The sequence below is a fragment of the Aquila chrysaetos genome, chromosome 16 (assembly GCF_900496995.4).
Source record: "Aquila chrysaetos chrysaetos chromosome 16, bAquChr1.4, whole genome shotgun sequence".
In the NCBI taxonomy this organism is placed as follows: domain Eukaryota; kingdom Metazoa; phylum Chordata; class Aves; order Accipitriformes; family Accipitridae; genus Aquila; species Aquila chrysaetos.
The window spans coordinates 30218427-30240916 of record NC_044019.1 but is presented as its reverse complement, the minus strand read 5'-3'; the positions used below and the strand labels follow the sequence as shown (position 1 = coordinate 30240916).

At 51.2% G+C, this 22490-nt stretch overlaps 1 protein-coding gene and 1 long non-coding RNA gene across 9 annotated transcripts; one reads left to right on the top strand and one right to left on the bottom strand.

Annotated features, from left to right (window-relative positions):
- Window positions 1-999: 999 nt before the first annotated feature.
- Window positions 1000-5137, bottom strand: LOC115351898. 8 transcript variants are annotated; one of them, XR_005934098.1, is made up of 4 exons: window positions 5102-5137; window positions 3699-4582; window positions 2443-3613; window positions 1000-1220 (listed from the first exon to the last, which is right to left on the bottom strand). It is a non-coding gene; the product is annotated as an uncharacterized LOC115351898 (long non-coding RNA). The 8 variants fall into 8 exon arrangements; XR_003926936.2 differs by having other exon boundaries at window positions 3699-3883; window positions 5102-5116; XR_005934097.1 differs by lacking the exon at window positions 5102-5137 and having other exon boundaries at window positions 3699-4152; window positions 4377-4715.
- Window positions 5138-6489: 1352 nt separating this feature from the next.
- Window positions 6490-20675, top strand: PGGHG (protein-glucosylgalactosylhydroxylysine glucosidase). Its single transcript, XM_041129060.1, is given in 15 exon segments — window positions 6490-7764; window positions 9672-9939; window positions 10465-10675; window positions 11233-11668; window positions 12769-12888; window positions 13086-13217; window positions 13547-13658; window positions 14878-14950; window positions 15468-15604; window positions 16432-16565; window positions 16839-16934; window positions 17427-17468; window positions 17470-17525; window positions 20170-20384; window positions 20478-20675. Coding segments are annotated over 15 exon segments (2133 nt in total). The 5' UTR covers window positions 6490-7728; the 3' UTR covers window positions 20543-20675.
- The last annotated feature ends 1815 nt before the right edge of the window (window positions 20676-22490 follow it).

Below are 22490 nucleotides of genomic sequence, written 5' to 3'. Positions count from 1 at the left end.
GTCCAGCCCATCAGGTCTATCATTTTGCTCTGTCCTTGCTAGTTCCGCTGTTGGCATGTGCGTTGAACCACATTTTCTCCTCCTGTGTTGTGAAATTTGACTTTCCCTGGTTCATGCTTTATCTTGTCTTACAAAGCTCATTCCTGATGTTGCTTTTACTGACTTCAGAAGCGCATGCGGAGGAGACAAGCATTCTGATCGGGAAAATGTTTCCTTTATTTCATAGCTAAGGACAGGAAAAAGGCTTTAAAGTACAATCTCCTTAGTAGTGTCACATCACTATGTGTTAGGAGTAAATGAAATGCGAACTGTGTGGCAATGCTAATGCATCGTGGGGCTGCTATTGCTTTAGATGAGCGTCAAAAAAACGTGAAGCGTTACTGTTGAAACAGTACTAAAGTCTTCTCCTGAGAGTATTTTGACAACCCTCTTGTACTGTGGGAGTGCTTGCTTGTATGTAAATTTTTGAGCAGCTTACTGAAGCGAGTGTGAAGATCTGCAGTCTTAAGTGAATTATGACAGTTGTTTCAGAGGTTTTTCCAAGGTATCTGGAAGTATTATTTGCTACCCAAACCTTCCTGTGTGGGAGCAAGTGCTGGCTGTCTGCTTCCCTAACACAAATAATGTAGGAAATTTGGTGTGTGTTTGAGGGGTGGAGAGGTTCTTCATGCAGGAAGAAAAGTCAAATGTGTAGCACCCAGGCTGGGGACCATTTTAAATATCACTTACAGCCTTTGACTATTTTCTTGCTAGGAATTTAACTTGATTTTGATTCCTTGCTAGTGCTGTGAGTGGTGCCTTGGTATCTGCCCAATGCTTTGCTGCAGCTGTACAAGGTTAAAAGCTCCAGTGGGAAATATGCGTCCCTGCTAGAGCCTGCTGCGAACTTATAAAGGAATACTGCCTTTAGGACAGCATGCTGTCCAACAGAGCAGGATTACAGATCCATTCCCCTATGAACAAGCACATGGCTGAAGCAAAACCAACAAGCCATTACACTGAATGCTAATGTGAATTTTAATGAACAAACTCAGAGGGTTCCTTCCCAGTGAAGGTCTGTTCTGTGGTCTTATCTTCAGTCATACTTCTGCTCTCAACAGGGTGCAGGTTGTTGTTGCTTCTTAACCTGATCCGCCCTTGTAGTGCTTCACGTGTGCCAGGATCCAGGCTGTTGGTATCAGGAAGCATGCAGACATGATGGAAAACGCAATGATTTGCTCCTGCCGGCGGGAGAAGAAACAGAAGAATTAGTGGGATGGCTGCGCGATGGCCACGTTGTATGTGGGGTTTCTGGGACGGTTGCACACTGGTGGTGTGTTCTAATCCAATGGATCAAGCATACTTGTCCATGCTCCTTGCTCTTTCCAACCCTGCGGCTGTCAGATGAACAGACCTTGGGGCTGTGGGAGGAAGATTTGGGTAAGCACAGCAGTTTCCACCAATCATGGACCAAGCTGGTTGCTCTCTAGGTTTTTTTTCCATCCCTCCGTGTTTCTCTGTCATGATACTCACTGCAAAATCAGAGCAACTTGTGACCTTCAGTCAGCAGCAGAGGCTTGGGCTCCCAGTGTTTCCAAAAGCAGCTGCGCCTGACTTTCAAATGACTTTGAGGTGTGAATTGCAACCAGCAGCAGCCTCTTGCACTTAACCCCTTACACTGTCACCCATATTTTTTTTCATTTGGCTGGAAAAAGAGTCTCCACCCTTGTGAAGCACTTTGTTGCAGACCTTGGAAAGGCAGCAGGGGGTAAACTCCACAAGCAATGGGTGGAGGTGAAACCCAGCCACGATCTCTGGTGAAAAGCTCCTTTTTCCAAGCTCGTATCACCCAGCCCAGGAGGGTCTCTGCAGCTGGAGCAGCTCCCGTTTTGGTGGGGATCATCCCCAGAGGGAGGAATGACAGAGGTACTGACACACTCTGGCTCTGTGATGACAGCAGACCCCATCCTTGCCCATGGGGACACCTGCTTTGGTGTGAATGTCCCATGAAAGCGGGGGGGGGGGGGACACAGGGCCCAGGTCTGTCCCTGTGCTCGCGGGGTGCTGTGAGGGACTGTCAGTGCCACTGCTGCCACCTCCCTGAGCTCCTCAGGCTGCCCTATGGCTTTGCCTCCCTGGGGGGGTACCCTGGGCTGCAGGAGACCCTCAGCAGGTACCCTAAACCCCAAAGGTTAAAAAAGGGGATGAAAGGATAAAATAAAATGGAAGCAAGAGCCTGAAAGGGGGGAGCAGGGCATGCACCCCCCCGTGGGGGTGCAGTCAGGAGCTTGCACTGCTCTGTGGGCACCTTTCCTCCTTTTTGTCCCCCCTCCTCTTTTGCTTTTACTCCCAACAAAAATAATTTGGCTATAATGCAGAGAGGGATTTTGTGCCCCTCTGACCAGGGTGTTCCCTGGGAGCAGGTGGCTCCCCCCCCTTTTCAGCCCCCCATAAGCTACTCACAGCAGCAGAGAGTGGATGTTCGGGTGGCTTGGAGGTGACCTGTGCCCGGGGGACCTGTGGGGTCCGCAGCACAGCGGCCAGCAGCCGGGAGCCCCGCTGAAAGCCCCACATGGCGGTAGCAGGGTGAGCGCGCTGCTCTTCTCACTGTGGCTGGGCTGCAGCTGCCCAGCCTGTCACCGCTGCCACCGCCCCCCCCCCCCGCTGTCACCCCTCGGCACGGGGCCCGCTGCTCTCCCAGAGGCACAGCAGCGGAAAACCCTTAAATGGCAAGATTTTCCCAAATTGCTCGCTACTAAATTTTTTTTTCTTGCTTCCCTTAAGCATTTGCTGTTTTGTTGGTTTTTTTTTTCCTCAACAGCACCCAACTCCCCACACCTCTGGGGTCAAAAACCATGTCCCCAGCCAGCAAGGTGGGACCTCTCTGTAATGCTTTGCTGGAGAGCAGGCCTCTTCTTCTCTTGGGCTTTTTAAAATTTATAACACTCAAAACACAATGTACTTTTTTCTTAAGCTGTTGCAGACGTGATGCCCGATCTTCTCTGTCTGATGGCAGTGGGCAGGACCTTGCTCACCCCATCTGTGATGATGGCTTCTCCATCTTCCTTTGTGGCTTGGTGTTGCATAGGCTCAAAACCGAGTATGTACAGGCTCCTCCTAACATGGTGTTATTTGTTCAGCAAGCCGGTCAGCCATGGACCGACCATCTAAGGTGCTGACAGAACTGTTGCAGGTGTTTGGTCAAGTTGGGCTGGAGTTTGCAAAAGCAACTTCCAACTTTCCTAACCTGAGAGCAGAAGTGGCTGAAAGCTTTGAGCCTGGGTCTCATTCCTCTGATGTGTGGATGCTTGTCAGTGGGAGAAGTAGTACCCTTTCAACTTGGACATGTGTCTGCTTTGCTGAATAACCCAGCTGTGTCCTTCTCTCCCTTAAAAACAGCTCCGCAGAAAGTTTGCCAGGATTTGTATGGACCTGCTCAGAGTTCTCCTTCCCAGAGTCAGGAATGCCACCTTCCTCTCCCTGACTCTCCTTGCAGCTCCTGGGGTTCGTGGTCGCAGCAGGCTCTTCTGCGGGATGAAATTGGGTCTTGTCTTTAGAAGGAGGTCAGAGCTCTTTTGCCAGAACAACCGTCTTGGGAAGGTGCAGGTTTTTTCCTTAAAAATGGCACGATGGGCTGCATGGACCATGACTGGTCAAGCACATGTTTGTTGGCAAAAGATAACTACTGAAATTTAAAAGCAGTAACAGAATCCTCTTACCTTATATCTGCTTCTTGCAGTTGGCTTTCCAAAGGATTTCCCTTTGATTCCCTGCTCATCAGAGCCTTTTTCCAACCAGCTGACAGTCAGTAATCTCTCGCTGCAGCAGACACAAAGCTGGGGGGGTGGCAGAGCCTCCAATGCTAAAGATTTTTCTTTTGAGCAGTTTCACAAAACATTTGCCTCTGTGACACAAGGGAAAGGAATGAGTGACCTCCAGGAACATCTCACACTTGTCTACTTCCCCCTTAGCCTTAGCTGATATTCTAGAGCAAACCCATGTTCTGCTGTGCCTCTTCCTGCTGCTTTTAGTGACAGAAGTACTGACCTGCATGTCGTTGGGAGCAGCTTTTCTTTCTTCTCCTTGTCAGGAAGAAGCATCTAGGCAGCAACCATCTCCCAATCTTGCCCCAACTGCCTGTGGGCTGTGAGCAGTTCTAGCTCTGTTTCTAGTCTAGACCAAATGATAAAGAAGGACCTGTCTGCTCAGGGAAGTACTCAAACAAGAACGGCTGTGCCCGCATGCACTGGCAGCACGGCCACACCGGGCTGCCATTTTCTCGCACCAAAGCAGGCACCTCAGATCCCCTCGTGCCACCAGCTCTCACGCATTCAGCATTTTAGGGTGTGAAGGAGGGGGGAGCATTCCTGTGCCTCAGACCCTGCCTGAAAACCTACCTAGAAACCTTTTGCTCCTGTAGATCAAGCTTTTCATCTGTAGCAAAAGCTTGTCTTGAGGAATGTTGCTGGGATTAACAGGGGTGACAGCAAGGGTGGCCACGTTGAGCCAGGGCAGCTGTGAAAGGCTTGGTTGTGTTTTCTGAGTACTAGGAGAATAATCTCGTTGTTGAGGAGTAAAGCCTTGCAAACTTCTTGAACAGGAGCTAAAGAAAAGCACCAATTAAAATCCTTGAGAAGCTGGAGAAACAGCTGGTGGTAAAGGACAGATGGGGTGTCACGACCTGGGGTTGGACAGACCAGGGAGTCATGTTGAATTTGGAATTCCCTCAGGCTAAATTAAGGTGAAATGACACCAAATGATCAGTTAAACATTTTATTCATGACAGAAGCAAACTGAATTTGGGAGATATAACTGTAGGTGGTGGGGTTTCTCACAACAGGAATTGGCATGAGACTACCTCAGTGAACCAGGTAACCCGTGGTAACCCCATACATCAATTCAGGGAAGAAGGAGATCCCTCCCGTTGGGTCAGGAGGTTCAGAGCAGACCCCCTTGCTTTCTAGACTCCTCAGAGAAGGGCCCAGGGTGGCTGGATCCGCTCCTAGTCCCGGACTTGGTCAACGGTTTTATGTCTTAAAGGGATGAGGTGTAGGGATTGTGGAAAAGGAAAATGAAAGAGAGAACAAGACAGAGAGAGAAAAAAGGAAAAGAAGGATTTCACCGGTCCTGGGTCCAGCGTTGGTTCAGTCAGCCGAGGGGTCCAGTCCCGGTGGGCTTGCGGACCTGGGGCTTCAGTTTGTGTCCTTTTATCATCCTTGCCCTTCCTTCGGGCGGGCACTTGAACTCATTAGGCTAATTAGGTGTCATGAGCGGTTTGTGAGCCTTTGGGACTTGGGGGTCCTTTGGGGCGTAACTTCCCCTTCCCTGCAGACGTGACCACTGTCTGATCTTTGTATCAGAACAGCTTATCAGAACGGGGAGCTGCGCGCCCTCCCTCCATCCCCGCCCTGTTGCAGAAGTCAGTGCTAGTGGGTGCTCAGCGGCTGCTTTTAAACTTCGTTCCTTGCTGTGCAGGGTTCGTTGTTATGCAGAGCTCGTCTTTAAGCAGAACTTGCCCCGCTGCAATGTTTGAGACATTAACTCTTTCAATCTCTCACATGGGGTTAACACATTTCCCTTGAAATTCTTAGAGAAACTTGTCTGTGCCCTGACTTACTCAGAAAATCATACTGTGCAGATGAATGGGGGGGGGGGGGGAGCCTTCAGAACCCCCCCGTTCTGGGCACAGCAAGATCCAGCTACTTGGAAAGATCAGCTATGGCAGAGTTCGAGGAGGTTTGGGCTTGCTGTGAGAAAGGGCTTTTCTGAAAAAGAATATTTCAATTTTCCTTTAATAAAGCAAAGGAAGTAGAGTGCATGCCTGTTGGGTCAGCTGGGGGAGTGAAATGCTCTTCACCTCTGTGCTGGTGGCTACTAGAGGAGGTACTTGCACCCCAGAGCCTTGGTGGGGTCTCTGCTCTAAAGCGTGCCCGGGGAGCCTGCCTGCTCTCCGGTGGGGTGGGTGTCCCTGCCTCTGCCATAGACTCAGCCCTTGCCTGGACCAGCTGGCGGTCGTGAAGATTAAAGAAAAGACTAAACTAAACTTGCTGTGACAAGGTATGAGCTTAGATCCTTGAATATGAAAGGAGTAGAGCTGGGAGCAAACATCAATGCTTGGGCTCTGCCCTTTGCTGCTCATCAGGATTTCTCCAAGGCATGTCTCGGTTATCTGCAGCAATGGTGCTGATCCAGCAAGGGTTTGCTGTGCAGAGAGCATCCGCCTCTTCATCTGCTTTCCTGGTGAATCTGGGAAGCTGGTGAGTGGAAGACCAGGAGCAGTTGACACCGGAGAGCTCTTTGACCCTTTCCACCCCTTGTTTTGGTAAGGAAGGTGTACAGCAGCTCTTTTTCTTAACCCGGACACCCTTGCTGCTCCTCCTCTTTTTCCTCAGCTTCCTCCCTGGGTATTTTCTGGCAGGAAGGCCAATCCAGGATGTGTTACCACGTGTGCCCACGGAAAACCCTCTCTTTGGTCCTGTTTAGCAGTGTTGGAGCCAGAGGTAGGACAAACAACATTGCCTTTATTTGTGCCCCCCAGTTTCTTCTGTACAAGCTCATGTTTCCAGTGCAGTCTCTGACCTTGTGTTCCTTCCAACTCAGTCGATGGCTGTATCTGTTCTCTTTGGGGCTGGCAGTGGTGGGCTTGAGGCTGAATCTGGAGGGACTCGTCGCGCCTCACTCAGGAGGAAGCGGTGAGGAGCCTTCACCTTTCCCAAGCAGCAGCCAGCAAAGAGACACAGTGTTTTTCACTGCTTCTGGACCGAGGAAACACATTTTCACTTCCTTAATGCTGACGGCAGCTTGGCTCGAGTTGGACATTGGCTTTTCTGTGGATTTACAGGGAGGAGAACAGATGTATAATATCTATCCTGTAAATGCTGGATTGTTCAATAAGATAATCCTCCTCTCTGAGCACCAGGGCAGAGGCAGTAGGTCAGTCAGAGAGGTACAGCATCTGGCTGCAGCAGTCTCCGTGCCTCCCCTGATCCATGAGGACAGGGCCACAGATCTTACTGTTTCTACAAGGACCAAACATTCTGCGCAGGGCAGGACAGCAAAACGACTGTGAAGCCCCTCTGACATGTTAGAGACATGGGCAGTACTTGATGGGGGCTGAGTAGGGAACCCTGAAGATGCTCCTGCTGCAGGAGTGTGAAGGCTGATGAGTAAAAGCTGGGGCTGCCCCACGCTTGGGCTGTGCTCGGAGATGGCTCAGAGCGTGGGGAAGGGAGCAGGAAAGGCTTTGAGATAGAAGAGACATAGGATCAAGTAACAGGTGGATCTGGGAGCCTCTGTCTTCCAGTAAGCATTGACAAGTGAGCTGGAGGCATATCTGGGATCCAGGGGGAATATCCACCTGGATCCACAGTAATTTGCTCCTTTGCCCCCTCTGCCTCTGAGCTTGGATTTGTAGCACAATACTTCTGTGCTGTCCTACACTTGCTGTGTTAGATGGGGAGTGAAAGTGTCTTTGGAGGGGCTGTCACCTCCCTTTGCTGAAGGGCATGACGTGGGGTGAATTTTGGCTGTTGCATTCAGCAGTTATGGCATCTGCTTTTTGGCTTGCCTGCAACAGAAGGCGGCAGGAGCTTTGCCAGCTCCAAATGGTCTGCAGGGAAACAGCTTGAGCCTTTGCCACGGTCAGAGGACACGCGTGCAGCACTGTGACTGTCTTGAGGACTCACACCGGTCAAACTCGGTCATGGATCTCTTCGGAGAACCACGTTGCAGCAAGGCGAGAGCCTGGGCATGGTCACGCCAGGGCAAAGAGCCTGCTGGGGACAGGTGCGTGGTGGAGCTCAGCCCAGGGAAGGATGGGCATCTTCTTGTGTAACGGCAGGTGACCTGCCCCTCTTTGGGGACAGCATGGTAAAACGCTGCTCCATCTATAACTGGGCTTTAGAAGCGATAGAAGTCAGGGGCTGGGAGAAGTGGGGCTGGACGCCAGCAGTACCCCTGCGGTGCGGGAAGTTGGGGCAGGGTGCTCGCTGGCACCGGTGCCGTGCCCGGAAGAGCGCGCTGCGGTGGGGACAGAGGGGTCGTGGGAAGGAAGCCGGGAAAAGCATGCCAGAACTGAAGTCTGGATCCATTCCCTCTGAAAGCAGGCAAGGAAAAGGGTTAGCGCGTGGCTGGGGACAAAGGGCAGTTATCCCACGTAGTTCCTGCTGCGGAGGTGTGTGTGCTGTTCCTCCCGCGCTCTGGCTGGAAAGCAGACGCAGCTCTCCGCCAGAGCTGTTGCTGCATTTCTCAGGCGGCTTTTAGATGGTAAATCATCGGAGATTGTTTTTTCTCTCTCAGTTCCTCCTTTCCCAGAGCACAGGGCAGCCCCAGGATATCTGTGGTCTCTGCTGTGGGCAATGAGCTCATCTGGGCAAACACCTGCCTGGCAAGATTTATTTTTTTTTTATTACTCTTATCTTTTTTTAAGGAGGGAGAAGAAAAAGTCATTTCCTTCCTTTCTCAGTTGGGCAACTTCCGTCCTTCCCCTCCCCGCATGGGAGCCCCACGGCCAGAGTTCACTCTCAGCCCTAGACCAAAGGCAAGAGCTAACCTCCTCACTTTCTGCAGCCCTTTTGTGTTTGTGTTTTGTTTTGGGGGTTTTTTTGTTTGTTTTTTTAACTTGAAGGCAGGAAGAGGATTTTTCTCACAATTCAATCTCAGGCACTGCCTGGCATGAAGAAACAGAGCCAACCTTGAGAGCTGCCAGCAGCTAGCTGCTATCGGGGGGGATTTTGGGGACCACCAGCCTGGGCTGGGCATGTTCTCCCTGCTCTTGTGCCCCCCCGACTGGCTTTCCAGCTCTGCTTGGAGAGTCTCTCAGTGTCTTACTTTATTGTTTCTATATTATTCTAGTGCTTAGCATTGCCAGGCACCAGCTACTGCTTCCTTTTGTGAGGTGCTGTTTACATGTGTCTATATGTGTCTATATCTTTAATATATATTCATATATTTGTTTATATATATGGTGTATAAATATATCTTTTTATATATTTATATATATATCTCAATGAAATAAAAGGCTCCTAGCCCAGCAAGCCAGTAACTGAAGCTGAGCTAGAGATGCAAGAGTGAGGAGGAGCACAGGGGTACAGTGAGTTGGGAGATGGGGACCTGCTGAGGCCACAGAAGAGTGTTTAATAGTGTCATGGAATAGTGTTGGGAGGAAGAGGAGGAAAGAAGAGGAAGGTGGCTGTGTTGTACTGGGAGAAACTGGCGAGATCCTGACACGGAGAGGGCAGTGGAAGGGGAAAAGGCGGGGGGAAATTGGGGAAGCAACAAAGCCAATGAGTTGGTGAGGTTTGGGTGAGCTGGAGGAGCTGCCTCGCTTGGCTGGGAGGTGGCTGGAGCAGAGAGAGAACAGGGGAAACTGCAAAGGAGGAAATGAGCCCGGGTGGAGGAGAGCTGCCCCAGGCACTGGGAGGAAAGCTGGGATGGAGGAAAACTGCTGGTAGAGGTGCTGGTGGTGATCAGAAGGGAGACTAAAAGAAATGGAGACCCTAGGAGTGCAACGGGGCTGGAAGCAGGCAAGCAGCCAGCTTTGCTGATGGCCAGGGTGTTGCAGGCAGGTTACAGAGAGAGAGAAGCAGCTTGCAGCCCCTGCTTTCGGCTGGTGTCCAACATGGCCACGATCAGCCTGTCCCAATTTTGTCCTTTCAGCCCTTGTACCTGACTCTGTTGTTGTTGTTCTGCAGCTCGGGTTGATGAAAATGGCTGATGGCAAAGAGGACCCCGCCATGTTCACCTCCACTTCTCTGCCCTCAGACCCACGGCTGCTGGCTACGGTGACTAATGCTTACCTGGGCACCCGTGTGTACCGGGACATCCTCCACATCAACGGCGTGTACAACGGGGCGGTGGGAGACACGCACCGTGCCGACATCCCCAGCCCCGTTAATGTTAGGATGATGGTGCCTGGTGCGGACAGCCTGGCTGAGACCTTCACCTTGAACACCCGGACGGGTAAACAGCAGAGCACGGGCAGGAGTCTCCTTGTCCTGCTGCCTCCTTTCACATCTTCATCTTGGGCACCCATTGCTCTTTCCCTCTTACTGCTGGTGACCCTCTTCTAGAAGTTAAACCCCTCTTTGCCTGTGTTGGCTCTTCCACAAGCTCCCCATTGTCTGTTTGCCTGAGGGGTGTTGTTCTTCTGAAGTCATGTGGGAGCAAGTGGCAAATTCCCCTTTCTTGTGAGAATAAGAGCGATTTTCAGACTGTATCTCAATCCCTGCTGGAGCTAGGCTTGGCAAACACTGTTTAATCATGAAGCCTGATAAAATGTTTTATAGCACAAATCATTCCTCAGTGGCTTAGCCAGATTCAGTGTGTTAACAGTGGTGTCCAGTCAAAAGCTGTGTTTGGATCTGGACTTGGGAAAGACGGTTCCTTTATTGGTAGGAACCAGTAGATAGGGCAGAAATGGGAGTCTGGGGCAGAACATCAGGACCTGATGGTTCAAAAGGCTGACGGCTCTTGTTGTGCTTACAGGAACCTTCAGCCATGTGCTTCAGGCAACAGATTATGGAGCCACCCATCAGATCTATGCTCACCATTCCCTTGTCCACTTGATGGCCTTCAGCATCACCATCTGGCGATCAGCTCACACCACCCAACCCATCACGGTCCAGCTCCAGACTCCTTTTGTGCCAAAGAGCCAGGACTTGGACCTGAACCAAGGACCAGATTTCCAGGGAGCACAGTGAGTTTGGATCGCGGGGGGACCTTGCCCTGAATACATCCTTCATGGGCTGTTGCACGCTGCCCTGCTCACCGTTAGGAAATAAATTGCAAAAGTAAGGCTAGAGCTAGACTGAAATGGTAAGTAGCATGGAGGCTTGTGCAAATCTGCTTCTTCCTGGCAGGCATAAACAAACCCCAAAATTAAGCACAGAAATATTTTTATTAGTTGCAACTCCAGAATTAGTACTTACACCAACATGTAAAAGAGCAACAAAGGCCACAGAGACTAGATGTGATTACAAAGAAATGAGTTTGGGGAAGATGGTGAGTTTGGAGGAGATGGCCTCTGAAAATGGCTTGCTGGGATTGGGGACCAGTGGTAATGAATTTCAGTCTCCTGCACTTTGGGGGTGGGACAGCAGCTGAGCTGAAGCTTGGGGACAAAGGAGCTTCCACCCTGGGTGGGAACGGGAGCCTGATACCCGCAGCTGGGTGAGGTCCCCTCTGCGTGGGTGGACGTGATGGAGTCCCACCTACTCCGCTCTCCCTTCCGTGGTTGCTTGATGTCTCCCACAGCTACATCTACGGGAAGACGTGGGTTCCTGAGGTGGACGGGGGACCCTGTCCCACAGTTCACATGCTCTGGACTCCCGTGCCGCAAACCTTGACGTTGCGCGGGGAGGAGTGGGAACGATCCTGGGAGTTCCTGATGGCCGTGGCCGAGAGCGAAGAGGAGGCGAAGAGGAGCTACAGTGAAGGGCTGGCCCTCATCGCTGCTGGCTCCCTGCACTCCTCCCACGTCCATGCGTGGGCCATGCTGTGGCGAGGCTGCTGCATAGACCTGGATGGACCTCTGCCTTTGAGGCAGGCCCTCTACGGGTGTCTCTACTACCTGCTGAGTGCCATCCCGCCCCGGGGAAACCCGGGCTTCCTCTTCCACGGCATCAGCCCTGGCGGCTTGTCCAACGGCACTCAGGGCGAGGACTACTGGGGGCATGTCTTCTGGGACCAGGTGGGTGGAGATCATGCTGGCTGGTAACCTGGGGGCTTTGTACAGTGACTGGGCTGGAGAAGACTCAGAGAAGACTCAGCAAGAGATGGCTTTCTCCTTACCCCCAAGCAGGGGTACCTTGGCACCAGCTTCTTGTTAGAGAGCATCCTCCTGCTCCTTTTGTAACGGCTGCCCAGACCCAGCTTGATCCCTGGAGTTACTCATCTGGGTTGTCCTCTAAATCAAAGGCAAATTGCCAAAATTGAAGCTAGGTGCCTGGGGCTGCTGCCTAGCCAGTGAGTGTGAGGGGCCAGGAGAGATCCCACCGCAGGGCAGACCCCTTCCCCAAGCTGAGGCCTGGGGCTAAGATAGTTCAGGTTGCTCACCCAAGGGAGCTTCAGTGACCAGCTTAGAGCACGGCCACCAACTTTTAGCTGTTTAAAATAAAGCAAGTTGAAACCTGCCCTTCTCCTTCCAGCTTTGGTGGCATCAGTGAGCCCTATTGCGCCTGAACCACTGAAAAAACAGAAATCTTTTCTGTGATAGGCTCATTCAGCTTTTAAACGTAGGTTTGGTGTGTACCCGATAAACCGGCTGGGCTGGGTGGCTTTGCCCCAGCCAGAGGCTGTGATCTGCTCTTGGAGCAGCCACAGCGACTGGGTGCGCAGTTCTGCAGCTGAAAAACCATTGCACGGGGTGAGCAGGAGACACTGCTGGGTGGTGTTGAGGGTCCTGTGCTAAACCTAGTCTGGTCTTTCAGTGGGCAAGGGCTTTTCAGTCCTGTGGACCTTGTGTGCTTTCTTCCTGGTGATGCGTGTGGTTTTGACCCTCTCCAGAGCTTCTGGCTTTGGAGGACTCCTGCCTCCCTTCTCTTGGATGATGGGAGGGAGGTCCTGCTGAGATCATCCTAGGGAGATACCAGAGAGGAGCAGGCATGGGCAGAAGCAGTCCCTTGTGGATTTATCCCTTTTAATGAGCCCACGCGACAGCACCTTTCAGTAGTAGCAAAATCACGGTCAGAGCATTTGGCACAGGGGTGGACTTGAAGGGTGAAACTGGTGGTAGCATTTGGGTGCCCCACCAGGCAATCCCACCATCTTGCCTTGCTTGGATGTTTCCAGGACACCTGGATGTTCCCAAACATTCTGCTGTTTTATCCTGAAGCTGCCAGAGCCATCCTGGAGTACCGGATTCGCACTCTGGAAGGGGCCTTACGCAATGCACAGGAGCAAGGCTACAAGGTGGGGACAGAGATGTTGGGCTGAGGGCAACGCAACCCAGCCACTGCCACCCAGGAGGACAGCTGGGCTTTGCTCTTTGTCTCTGGCTCTAGTTTTAGCCAGGGGCTGTGAGCAGGGCATTGTCCACAGGTGGTGGACAGGGGAGAGCGTCTCAAGATGTTGTGCTCAGCTGCCTCGTGGATGTCTTCTTCTGGCAGGGTGCTAAGTTCCCGTGGGAGAGTGCAGCCACCGGCCGGGAAGTCTGCCCTGAAGAGATCTATGGAGCCCAAGAAATCCATGTCACTGGGGATGTTTTGATGGCCTTTGAGCAGTATTATTGCACCACACAGGTAAAGGGAGCGTGTGCCACCTGCATGGCCCGGTGGCAAGGCCTGCAGGGCATCTGGTGACTGTCACTGTCCCTTCCCAGAGAAACTCTGCTGTTGTCTGCTCCTGTCAGAATTGCCGGTAGCACCCCAGGGTCCCTTCTTCAGCCCTGCCTCCTCTGTACTTGCTCCTCATGGGTGGCTCAGCATCCTGTTGGCTCAATCCAGGCCAGTTTTCTGACCTTTTCTCCTGCTACATCCATCTCCTTAGAGCTCTTGTCCTTCTTCTGAGTTTGGGTCTGGTTGGGTCTCCCTCATGTGCCTGTTTTTCCTCTGGCTTTGGCTCCCTGCAGGACCAGAAGCTGTTCAGGGAGGATGGAGGCTGGAAGCTGGTGGATGCTGTGGCTCAGTACTGGTGCAGCAGGATGGTATGGAGCGAGGAGGAGCAGTGCTACCACATAAAAGGTACTTCTGCAACTGCCAGACCTGTTTGTAGGGAAGGGGCTTGTGAGCAGAGACTTGGAGCCCCTCCAGTCAGACCTGGACAGGAATACACGGGTTCTTCAGACTCCGGCCCTCTAGAATATCTCCTAGATAATGTTTGTGTCTGTACGAACACAGGGCAAGATGCTTGGCTCTTATCCAATGCCATGGTATTGGTTGTTTTTTCTCTCAGCCCCTTGCCACTCATAGGACACCTCTAAACATCTCCTTCCACAGTGGTACAAGCTGATGCCACAAGCATGGGTGCCTTCAGATCTGCTGTTGTGACTGGTGGCACTTAGAGAAAACAGAGTGCAAGGGCTTTAGAGAGGAAGGACTTTTCTAAGTCTTTTCTAGGAGACCTGAGTTTAAATCCCCTAGGGAATCTGCAGGAGTTTAATCCCTTGAAGGACATCTGGTGCTGTTGGTGCAGAACAAGTACAACTGCTGATATGTCTGGCAGGGCAAAGGGTCTCTCCCCAGGCAGCAATCCTGCTGAAGCACATTATGTTAACAAGTGCAAGTTACCACTGATGGGCTGCTTCTGAAAGGGGACACTGAGGAAGAAAACGAGAAGTGAAGGAGATGTGTTTGTGGGAGGAGGTTCTGGAGGAGAAGGCTGGGTTAGAGCAAAGGGGTCTCAATGAAAATGGGGTGATGAGAGCTAGAAGAGCCCCTGGGGTTACTGCAGGCTGGCTCTTGGTGCAAAGATCCTCAGAGACAGCCCCAGTGCCCCCAAAGGAGTCATATATTTAATTGTCTATTTTCATGTTTCTCTTGGGAAGTGGCCATCTCTCCTCCTGGGGACAATCTGCACAAAAGCAGCAAAGGAAGGAGATGAGTGTGTAGCTAGGGAAAGATTTCATGACTTGATTGAATGACTTGACAGAATTTATAGGTCACCTCGCCTGTGAAGTGAGGGAGATGCCCTCAGGTTGAGGTATCTGCTGCCCATCAGCCAAAGCTGTAAGCCAACTTGCTTCTCCTTCACAACAAGCATCATTTACGTTCTCCTCTATTGAGCATTGCACCAAGATCGCTGTGGGATTCTGCCAGAAGCAGAGAGGCAACACCTTGCCAAGTGAGCAGGTGTCCCTGCAACGGGAGAGCTTTCCTTCCTCGTGCCACCTCCCTGAGGAGGGGCACAAAGCCAAACCTCGTGTTTGCTGCGGTGTGAAGTGTCCCCTTCCTCTTCCTCCAGGTGTCATGCCCCCAGATGAGTATCATTACCGGGTTGATAACTCTGTTTACACCAACGCCGTGGCCCAGCGGAGGTAACGCTCATGCCTTGTTGAAGCACTGGCTCATCTCTCTTCTTTTCTGCCTAGCAATATGGCAGGGGTAGGAGGCAGGAGGGCTCCCACGTGGGATACACCTTTCCTCTCTTCACATACCTCTACCTGAGCTCGTCTCCTTTGCCTGCCTTTGCAGTCAGCAGAAAGAAGTAGGTGGTCCCATGGTGGTTCATCTGACCTGTTTCAGGTGTCTGCATGAGACTGAGAGGGATTCCACTTCACAGGAGGGTTTCTCTCTCTGCATTTTATGAGGTATCTATACAATTAGCCAGCTGGAGACATCTAAAGCTAGAGGAACGGACTCCCAACTCCGTAATGAAAGCAATGAAAGCTGTTACCCCAAGCTTAAACTTTGACCTGTGTTCTTTCAGAGTAGCTGTTTCTTTGCAGTTATGGCTCAATTAGTTCTTTCTGTTCCCTTTCTTCTCTTCCCCTCTCTGAGGCGGTCACAGGCACCCATGCCTGACGTAAAGCATTGTTCCTTGCTTCTTTTCAGCTTAAATTTTGCAGCTGATATTGCTCGGGACTTCTTGATCCCTGTGCCAGAGGAGTGGGTGGACTGTGCAAAGAAAATCAAAGTGCCCTTTGATGCAGAGAAGAAATATCATCCCGAGTACGATGGTTACAGCCCAGGTGAGCAGGGAGGCAGCAGCAGAGCTTTGAGTTGGCCACTGCTCTTTCTTTGTAAGCCTGCAAGAAGTGGGGACTCTGACTTTTTCAAAGAGGGGAACAGTGGCTGAATGGTTGGCTGAAGTAAAAATCTCTAGTCTTGCTCTCCCAAGTGCAGCATTTGGGTTGCCACTGTGGAGACCCTGGCTTGTAGATGTTTTTTCTGCCTCTTGGGAGATTGTTTCTCATTAATGGGCTCATAAAATTAGGAAATTTGGGAACACGGAGAGTAGGAAGAGACTTCCTAGTACTAGGAAGTACTAGGCTGCGATGACATGGTTGCTATGAAGCCATTGCTGACAGTTAGGTCTATCTTTCCAAGGTCAAGTGCCATGTGTTGTCCTTCCAGTACCCCTGGGCCCTCTGGAAGTGAAGGGGCCAGTTCCAGTAGAAATGCATACCCAGTTTAGTGCCCCTTTTCTCACAGTTAGAGGCAGAGTAATCTGGGTGCATAGCATCGTGGGAGCTATTTCTTTGCACATGAAATTTAGGTGACACCAGTCTGGGTGCCATCATGTTAGGGCTGTGCCAGCGTCCTGCCTTGACACAGCTTCCAGCAAACATGGCACCAGGGACAAACCATAAGCTGCTGTTCTGGTCTGCCTTTAGCAAGGCAGCAAGGAGTTATCCTCCCTGCAGCTCCACTACCTTCCCCCTGTTGATGTGGCCTTTGTTGTTCTAAGTTTATGATTCTGTGTGAGTCAGGTTTGTTCAGCGTATGAATAAATAGACAATCAGTCTGCCATTTACTCCCAGCTGGCATACGTGGTCTCACCAACTCCTTTCCCCAGGTGAACCTGTGAAACAAGCTGACGTTGTCTTGCTTGGATTCCCACTGATGCACCCCATGAGCTCTGAAGTCCGGAGAAATGACCTGGAGATGTATGAACCCGTCACTGAACTGGATGGGCCAGCCATGACCTGGGTAAGGAGAGGGGCCAAGCCTAAGGTGGGATTCATCCACGAGGTGGTTGTTTCTGTCTGAGTTAGTCACTGCCAGCCCCATCAGTGGGCATGATTTTTCAGACCTGCTTTAAACTCTAAGGGAGCGTGGACAGTGCAGAGCTAGAGACGTGTGCTGCAGATGTCTGCTCTGGGCCAGAAGGATGCCAGTTGTGGTGTCACTCTGGAGCCTTTGCTGTATTGTCACCCCTGGGGGAGACAGGAGGTGGTGAAAGGCCGTTTTTCTCTCCTGCAGAGCATGTTTGCAGTGGGCTGGCTGGAGCTAAAGGAGGTGCAGAGAGCCCAGAGCCAACTGAACAAGTGTTTCAGCAACATCACAGAGCCCTTCAAGGTTAGCTGTGTGTCGTGTCGTGGGTACTTCCCTGTGACAAACGCCTCTTGTTTCTGTCTTGCCTGTTCCTAAGTAGGTCACATCACACTGGTTGCTATGAGATATCACTTGGACTGGAGCCTATGCTGACTGCATGTGGGGTCACTAGGTTATTGTTATATTAACTAGATGGTTGCACACTCTGTCTCTTCTCTGTATGCTTCTGAAGAGCAGTAAGGAGGCATCTGCTTCCTACCAGGCAATACAAAGCCAAGGGTCAGTATCATGCATGCCCCAGGCTTCCTTCTGCTTGCCAGGGATGGCAAAGGGAATGGCGATGGTGGTATTTAGAGATGCATCAGAGCCCACCCACCGCCTCATGCCAGGATGGGCATGGTCATTGCAACACCCCACATATGTGACAGTGCCAATGATAAGCATATTCAAATCCACAAAACTGTATGAAAAGTCCTAATGCAACTCTTGAGTCATTTCTTTCTCTTGCTGGAGCAGATCTGGGTGGAGAACTCAGATGGGTCAGGAGCTGTGAACTTCTTTGACCGGGATGGGTGGATTCTTGCAAGCTGTCCTCTTTGGCTACACAGGGTTCAGGTGAGCCCCTATGTTATGTTACATTTAATTTCTAAGCAACTACATGTCACTCGAAACCTTACTGTTTAGCTGGAGCAATGTGGTTTTACTTATGAAAAAGAAGGGAACTTGCAGCATCCAGAATATCCTCCAAAACTCCCAGCAGGAAACAAACAAACAGGAACGTACATGATCCCGGATGAACTGTGGATATTGGGGACAGTTAGTCACTGGTGGAGAACAGGGTGGAGTTATCAGAAATGATAAGCTTTGATCCATTTCTCCTCCAGCTATGTTAGTGTTGAAAGCTACTGGCTTTAAAAGGAGTAAAAGCTAGGCCAACACTGAGCTCTTCAACACTAGTTGACACCCTCAGTGAAGAGGGACATCTCTGTATGATCTCGGGATTGTGGGTAGCCTGTATCATTTTGATGTCTGCATGTCAGAAACACATCCAGACCTGCCTGCTCCATAGGCGGTTGTAGCTTTGGTTTCTTCACAAAGTGTGGATGAAGCTTAAAGACTACGATCCACCAATTACATTGGCCTTTTGGTTAACTAATTGAAGAGAAAGTCCGTACAAGCACCTTGCAGGCAAATACAGGACTTCTTCTTAATACACCTTATACACTGTGGCCTTTCTAAGCGGACCTTTGTAAATGGAGACCCCAGTCCTCTACCACCACACTGAGCTGCCATAGGCCTAGTCCCACTTTAAAGACAGGAAACAGGTTCAGAACTGGTAAGAGACTCTCTCCGGGTCACTTGATGAGTTAGTTGCACAATTGGGAAGCTAAATGTCATTCCCTAAGTCTGTCCTCTGGCTTAGCTATAACATCATCCCATCTCCTTTGGATGTGGTGTGGAAAAACCTTCTACAGCCCCTCTGAAGCAATCTGACATCTGCACACATGTGGCTCTGCAAGCTTCTGTGGAGGAAAGTGCTCAGCTGGCATCGCCACAGCATTAAAATATCTTAGAAAAAACATTAAGCTGTTCATATAATTTCAAAGCTGTGTCTAGTATCCAAAGCAGCCCGGTGGTTTCAACCCTGAAGCAATGGACTCTTGAGCATATTCTTAGTTTAATTGAGGATGGATCAAACTGACAAGCCTTTTGATTTCCATTGAAACCTTCTAGCACTAACTATGTGTTTTTACTCCGTGTGTGTGGCCAGAAGCTGCTGAGAAACCCGCCGGTTTCTTGGTGGAGCTGGGTGTGAGCTACCATATTCCCAGCTGAAAACCTCAATCTCAGTTTTTGCAAAGCTCGAAGGTCTTCAGATGCTCTCTGTGTCAGGTTGGGCCCCTCTTGGCACAGGCTTAAGCCACAGGCTTTGGGGCTCCAGCCAAATTTCCGCAGATGTTGAGATGACATTTATGCAGCCCTCAAGGCCGTGCTCTTGCCTTGCTCGTTGTAAGCCACAGAGCCTGGCTGGTGCGTTGGCCTGCCCCTGAGGCTCTCCAGTCTTTTGAGCCTCTCTTGAGTCCTCTCCAGTCCGTTGAGCCCTCTCAACAGGCTGGAGATTATGGTCAAGAGCTCTCGTGTGTCAAGATTTGAGTAGGAGATAAGTGACCATTGCCTCTTCTCATCCAAAGCCAAAACACACAAATGGGCTCTGCTTGACTTTGGGTAAAGTCTTGGAGAAAGGATTCAGGCTGTTTGCTTGATTTTTATCTTTCGGTGAAGGAGGAAATGTAGCGGTGCTGAGTTTAAAGCCTTTGAAACCGGTGGGAGTGGGAGCTGATGTGAGTTTCTGAAGGTCACCTTGCCAACCCACTTTGGTCACAGCCCAGAGGGAAAGTGAAAACTGAGCTGTGTGGACGCATCTTTGTTGAGGTGGCAAATTACAGAGGAGAGGGTCAGTGCTAGTGGTCAGGCGTGTCTTGTGATTTAATTGAGCAGCGCTTCCAGGAGCATCTCCACCAGGCGTGAGGTGAGCTCCCACCATCTCTTCGCTAGCATCATACAGCTTTCAGAGCAACAGCAGGTGAGAACAGATACTTGCTGCTAGGTGCTTGGGCTGAAGCTAAACTTGCATCCTAAAAATCCCAGCTACAGCCATCTCCTGAGCTCCTTACGTGGCTGGAGTTTAGTTCCAGTACATGGCCCAGAGCCTGCGCCCCTAGGTTCGTGTGACCAGATTTCAATGGCAATTCCTGCTTGGGGTCCGTGGGCACTTCTGCTTGTTCCCATGCTCCATTCCCCTCCCTGTCTCAGAGCAGGGCATTCCTGAAGTTTTGCCAGCATAGCTGCTGCTGAAGCCAACCTCTGAACCGGAGTGGGGAACTGAGCTGCATTGGAAGAAAAAAAAAAAAATTCTTTTTCTCTTTTTTTATTAAAAAAAAAAAAAAAATCCAACCTAATGGAAATCACAGACCCCAGCTGAGGAACTGGAAGGCGGACAGGAACACCTTAGGGTGCTGGGCTGTGTAATCATGGCCCCAGTAGCTCTTCACCACATGCTTCATCCGTGTGTTTGGGATTTGCCTGGAGATCCTTGGGATACACCAAGGACTCCTTCTGCCCGCAGAGACACGGAGTAACAGGAGGAGCATCTGGGATGTATGAGGCTGTGCTGCCTGGGGAGGTGCCGACCCCACAAAGCTCCTTTCCTTTGTCGCCACCCTTTGTTCCCACTGCTGACGTGCTCCTGCCTTTCCAGGATCACAAGGTCCAGCCTCCGCTTCAACCCTGCCCTTCCCAATGACATCAACAAGTTGAAAGTCACCGGTGTCTCCTACTTTGGCAACAAACTGAAGTTCACCATCGCCAAAGAAGAGATCAGGATCAAAGTGATCGAGTCTCGCCAGGACCCTCTGGCACCTCCCCTGGAAGCTGTGCTGGAGGAGTCGGGGCAGCGGTTTCCCCTGCGTGAAGGTATGGTGTCATCACCTGGGTCTGCTTCCTAAAATAAAGACAATTTAGGGAGAAAGCATTCCCATATCTCACATGAGTTGGTTTTTGTTGTAGGGCAGAGCATCTCTATCCCCATGGCAGCCGGCTGGATTCAGAGATCATCCACTGAGATATTTTAAACCTTGGCTGATCCGGGTTTTACCCACCGAAGAAGCACAAACAACTTGAAGAATGGATGTCGGCGGAGGGGGAAGGTAAAGGTGGTGTGGGAAAGGGGCAGTCCTAGGCTGTGCCATAAACCCTTTGCCCCCATGGGACTGTGTGCACTGTCTGTCTTTGTGGCCCTGGGGAGCGGGGGTGGACTCGGAGCTCTTGCCGTGGCTGGGGTGGCAGCAGCTCCCTGAGGGATGCTGAGCATCTTTGTCTGTGCCAGGCGGCACTGAGCCCCCTGACTCCCATTCACATGCCTTCAACATCTCTCACTTAACAGAGGAGACAACATCAATTCTGAAAGCGACTGTTTTAAACCAGTTTTCTAAACACCCATGACTTGCAGATGTTGAAAGCATAAACATTTATAAGGATGCCCCAAGCTGAATGGATCTGTATTTAGTCCAGCCTGTACAGGCACTGTCTCCCAGCTCCTCTGGCATGTCCTGGCTTGGTCCTCACCTTCTCCCAGCCACCTGCGTCGCTCCGGGGGCTCAAAGGGCTGTGGAGGCTCAGCCACCGCTGCTTTGCCATGTCAGTTCCACCTGCCAGCGAGCAGAAAGAGGAGGATCCCTCGGCTGCGACGCACAGCAGCCTCTGGGGTTTTCAATACACCGCAAATCCTGCTGACCCCTGTAATGAGAAACTCAGTAAAGGCAGCATGGGGCAGCAGGCAGCGTGGCAGGAAGTAAGGCTGGAGCTGAGTGTTACTTTGGCACTAATGTTAGTCACAAAATACACAGCCAAAAGCATTTTAGCCCCATTTGGGCAGCACACAGCTCCTTTTCGTTTGAGTTATTTGGCGTATAAAATCCCTGTCGTGTTATCTACATTATCATCTCTCTTTTCAAGCAGTTTTGGAGTTAAAGCCCTTCTAACTTGACATTTGAAGGGCTATGGGAAGCCCAGGCATCAGTTATCATTAATATTATGTCAGATAAGTGCAGTGTTTTTCTGGGGTCTGAGCAGAGTCCTCCTCCGGCTAAGCAGCCTCAGGGCAAGCACAGACCTGCTGTGTATTTGTTAAAGGCATTTTCGGTGTCCTAGAAAGCCCCGAGGGAGAGAAAGAGAAGGGCTGTGCCCATGTACGCATGCAAATGGGGGCCATGATGCCCCCCCAACACGCAGCTTGCACCTCACAGCATTGTCCCCTCCTGCATCCCCCTTCCTGGGGGTGGGTTTGGTGCCTCGTTTCCCAGCCCCAAGCCTTTGCTGGAGCAGATGTGGGTCAAAGCGAGGGGATGTCGAAGGCATTCCCTGCCCCACCAGGGTCTGTCCTTTCTCAAAAAACCCCAGGAACCTCAGCTGAATCCCACGGAGTTTATAAAAAGCCCTGCGGCCACTCCCTGCTACAGGCAGCATGTGGGAACGCTTAGGGAAGGAGGCAAAGTGACTCCCCCACCTTATAATTATGCTGGCTCTCCATCAGGCCTTGTCAAAAGTCACCCAACCCCTAATTAGCAGCAGTCCTCAGCAGCAGGGCAGGACAAAGGGACCCCTCTGTTCCCTCGCCCCTGATAACAGCCCTGTGGGCTGCACCTGGATTTGGATTTTGATGGGGCTGGGGATAAAGCCCAGCTCTGAGCCGTGTCTCAGATGGCATTAAAAGGGGTCTCCCCTCCCCCTAAAAAGGCATACTTTTAGTCCAGTTGCCAAAACGAGCTGGCTCTGGCCCAGGGAGGGCAATAAGGAGGGATAGCACAGAGCAATGGGGTTGTGTCCTGCACTCATCCCCTCTGTCCTTGCCTGGGGACCTGCTGGGGGACATCTGCTTTACTGCAATGAGTTTGCAAGTCTCAGCTCCCCTTGGAGGGGATGACATCTCATCTGCTTGAGCATGTCCCCACAGGGCCAAGAAAATTTTCTGCTTCTTTCCCCTCGTCAGTCACTGGGTGGCTCTAAGGCTCACGGAGATTA